Source organism: Prosopis cineraria, unplaced genomic scaffold (genome assembly GCF_029017545.1).
Source record: "Prosopis cineraria cultivar Desert tree isolate PC_DT_omini unplaced genomic scaffold, ASM2901754v1 PC7, whole genome shotgun sequence".
NCBI lineage: Eukaryota > Viridiplantae > Streptophyta > Magnoliopsida > Fabales > Fabaceae > Prosopis > Prosopis cineraria.
Window position 1 is genome coordinate 18,204,634 of NW_026555338.1, and position 3,313 is coordinate 18,207,946.

At 41.1% G+C, this 3,313-nt stretch overlaps 2 protein-coding genes across 2 annotated transcripts; both read right to left on the reverse strand.

Moving 5' to 3' along the window:
- Positions 1 to 526: 526 nt before the first annotated feature.
- On the reverse strand, positions 527 to 2,385 carry LOC129315028 (leucine-rich repeat extensin-like protein 5). Its single transcript, XM_054958527.1, has one exon. It carries the CDS (start codon positions 1,756 to 1,758, stop codon positions 649 to 651), a length of 1,110 nt encoding a protein of 369 aa, XP_054814502.1. The 5' UTR covers positions 1,759 to 2,385; the 3' UTR covers positions 527 to 648.
- On the reverse strand, positions 1,940 to 2,803 carry LOC129316541 (extensin-like). Its single transcript, XM_054960961.1, has one exon. It carries the CDS (start codon positions 2,801 to 2,803, stop codon positions 1,940 to 1,942), a length of 864 nt encoding a protein of 287 aa, XP_054816936.1.
- Between the last annotated feature and the right edge of the window lie 510 nt (positions 2,804 to 3,313).

Here is a 3,313-nt window from a genome sequence, read left to right on the forward strand (position 1 = left end):
GTTTGAAATGCTGTTGGGCATTAAACGTGAGCACTTTTTCTAACAAAAATTTGAATCTTGCTAATTTTTGTGTGTCATAAAATTAACAATGATAGTTTATGTTAATATCAAAGCGCATATAACTTTCTTTCGATAACGCTACGCTAGTACTAGAAACCTCTAATAATGTGGGGCCAATATGTAAGTGAAATCTTTCTCTCTTATTTTGGCCAAATAGTAAAAGCTAATTTCTTTTAATTATAAGCGAAAAAAATCCCCATTTAATCTGGGCCGCTATTGTGATATAAAATGTAGGAATATTATAAGCATTAAGAAAGGCTAAAAAGTATTAAAAGCAAAATACTTATGCTTTAATGATGGAGGTATTATTCATATTCATATTACATACAGCAAACATGGCATAAAATAAAAACTTTATTTGATCATGCTATTACATTGTTCCACATGAACATATTATTGTATGATAACATTGTTGTACGATAATACATTATTGTAAATGACCATTGAGATGCAAATATGCCTCATGGGATACAGCGATTACATGTTTGGTAGGCCAAAGAGGAAGGAGAATTATTATGCAGCGAAAAAAGTGGTACAACGAAATCAAGACTCTGAGTTTATAGGATGGAGTAAGGTGGTGGGATTTGATCATATGCAGATACGCTTTCTTAAAACAGTGACGCATACACTTGACGGAGGTGGCGGAGAATGAGCATTTGGTGAAGGGCGTGTAGAAGTTGATGGGGGTGGTGGGGGACTTTTTTGGCTCAGTGGTGGAGGAGGTGTGGATGTTGATGGGGGAGGAGGTGAACTTCCAAGGCCAAGTGGAGGTGACAGATGTTGGGAAGAAGGAGGAGAAGTTGGTGGTACTAAAGAGCATGGTGGCTTTGAGGGTGAATAAGGAGAAGGATATGGAGTTTTTGTTGGAGTAGGAGGAGGCGGAGAGTTGATTGTAGTTGAAGGTGTAGGAGAAGGTGAATGAGGAGAAGGATATGGAGTTTTTGTTGGAGTAGGAGGAGGTAGAGTGTTGATTGTAGTTGAAGGTGTAAGAGAAGGAGGAGAAGTTGGTGGCATGGAAGGGCGTGGTGGCTTTGAGGGTGAATAAGGGGAAGGATATGGAGTTTTTGTTAGAGTAAGAGGAGGCAAAGACTTGATTGTAGTTGAAGGCATAGGAGAAGGAGGAGAAGTTGGTGGCATGGAGGGTGAATAAGGAGAAGGATATGGAGTTTTTGTTAGAGTAAGAGAAGGCAGAGACTTAATTGTAGTTGAAGGTGTAGGAGAAGGAGGAGAAGTTGGTGGCATGGAAGGGCATGGTGGCTTTAAGGGTGAATAAGGGGAAGGATATGGAGTTTTTGTTCGAGTAAGAGGAGGCGGAGACTTGATTGTAGTTGAAGGCATAGGAGAAGGAGGAGAAGTTGGTGGCATGGAGGGTGAATAGGGAGAAGGATATGGAGTTTTTGTTGGAGTAAGAGAAGGCGGAGACTTAATTGTAGTTGAAAGTGCAGGAGAAGGAGGAGAAGTTGCTGGCATGGAAGGGCGTGGTGGCTTTGAGGGTGAATAAGGGGAAGGATATGGAGTTTTTGTTGGAGTAAGAGGAGGTGGAGACTTAACTGTAGTTGAACGTGTAGGAGAAGGAGGAGAAGTTGGTGGCATGGAGGGTGAATAAGGAGAAGGATATGGAGTTTTTGTTGAAGTCAGAGAAGGCGAAGACTTAATTTTAGTTGAAGGTGTAGGAGAAGGAAGAGAAGTTAGTGGCATGGAAGGGCGTGGCGGCTTTTAGGGTGAATAAGAGGAAGGATATGGAGTTTTTATTGGAGTAAGAGAAGGTGGAGACTTGATTGTAGTTGAAGGCATAGGAGAAGGAGGAGAAGTTGGTGGCATAGAAGGTGAATAGGGAGAAGGATATGGAGTTTTTGTTGGAGTAAGAAAAGGTGGAGACTTAATTGTAGTTGAAGGTGTAGGAGAAGGAGGAGAAGTTGGTGGCATGGAAGGGCGTGGTGGCTCTGAGAGTGAATGAGGAGAAGGATATAGAGTTTTCGTTGGAGTAGGAGGAGGCGGAGAGTTGATTGTAGTTGAAGGTGCAAGAGAAGGAGGAGAAGTTGGTGGTATGGAAGGGCGTGGTGGCTTTGAGGGTGAATAAGGGGAAGGATATAGAGTTTTTTGTTGGAGTAAGAGGAGGCGGAGACTTGATTGTAGTTGAAGGCGTAGGAGAAGGAGGAGAAGTTGGTGGTATGGAGGGTGAATAAGGAGAAGGATATGGAGTTTTTGTTGGAGTAAGAGAAGGCAGAGACTTAATTGTAGTTGAAGGTATAGGAGAAGGAGGAGAAGTTGGTGGCATGGAAGGGCGTGGTCGCTTTGAGGGTGAATGAGGAGAAGGATATGGAGTTTTTGTTAGAGTAGGAGGAGGCGGAGACTTGATTGTAGTTAAAGGCGTAGGAGAAGGAGGAGAAGTTGGTGGCATGGAAGGGTGTGGTGGCTTTGAGGTTGAATAAGGAGAAGGACATGGAGTTTTTGTTAGAGTAAGAGGAGGCGGAGACTTAATCGTAATTGAAGGCGTAGGTGAATAAGAAGTTGGTGATATAAAAGGGCGTGGTGCTAAGGGTCGTGAATGTGGTGGTGGTTGCGGCAGCTTTAAAGGTGATGGTGGTGGTGGTGGTGGTGATTTATCTTTAGGTCTCCCAGGATGATCAGGTGTTTGTGGCAGCCGCTGATTTGGCCGAGGTTGGTTTTCTTGAGCAGCCACCCCACTTATAATCAAGCATAATATGATAAGGTAGTAACATAGAGGCAAAAACCTCTCCATTTTTGATCCTTTCACCATATTATGCAGAATACTTTGGTAAGGGAGAGCAATGCAACAAACCCTTTTATACTTGTGCTTGGACCTAAATGTTTAAAAGTTAGGTATTGAAAGATTGAACAAGTAAATTTAACATTAATGTTTTCTTTTATTTTTCTGTCTATCATTAAGTACATATACTTCTCTTGTAAAGAAATGGCGGAAGTAAACTTTTCTTAATTAGCACAGCTGGATATTCCAAAACAATAAAGCTTGTATTTATGCATACGCAGTATTTTTCGGACTAATTAGTTACTGCTTGAACGAACAATATTTTTGCGCTTTATTAGATTATGAAATAAGAAATATTTTATAATTAAATGAAAACTTTCTATTGTGCCTTTACCGGACGTAATCATGCGTCCTTATACTCTCATATTCTTTGTGGGAAAATAACAGTGAGGTGTTAAGGAAATCAATTAATACAAGTTAAGTCTTAATTAATTCATGTAGAGTGCCAACACAGTTCGTTGT

What these genes read in the sequence shown, in the direction of transcription:
- LOC129316541 (XM_054960961.1), bottom strand. Translation starts at nt 2,803, where the DNA reads ATGGAGAGGTTTTTGCCTCTATGTTACTACCTTATCATATTATGCTTG.
- LOC129315028 (XM_054958527.1), bottom strand. Translation starts at nt 1,758, where the DNA reads ATGCCACTAACTTCTCTTCCTTCTCCTACACCTTCAACTAAAATTAAG.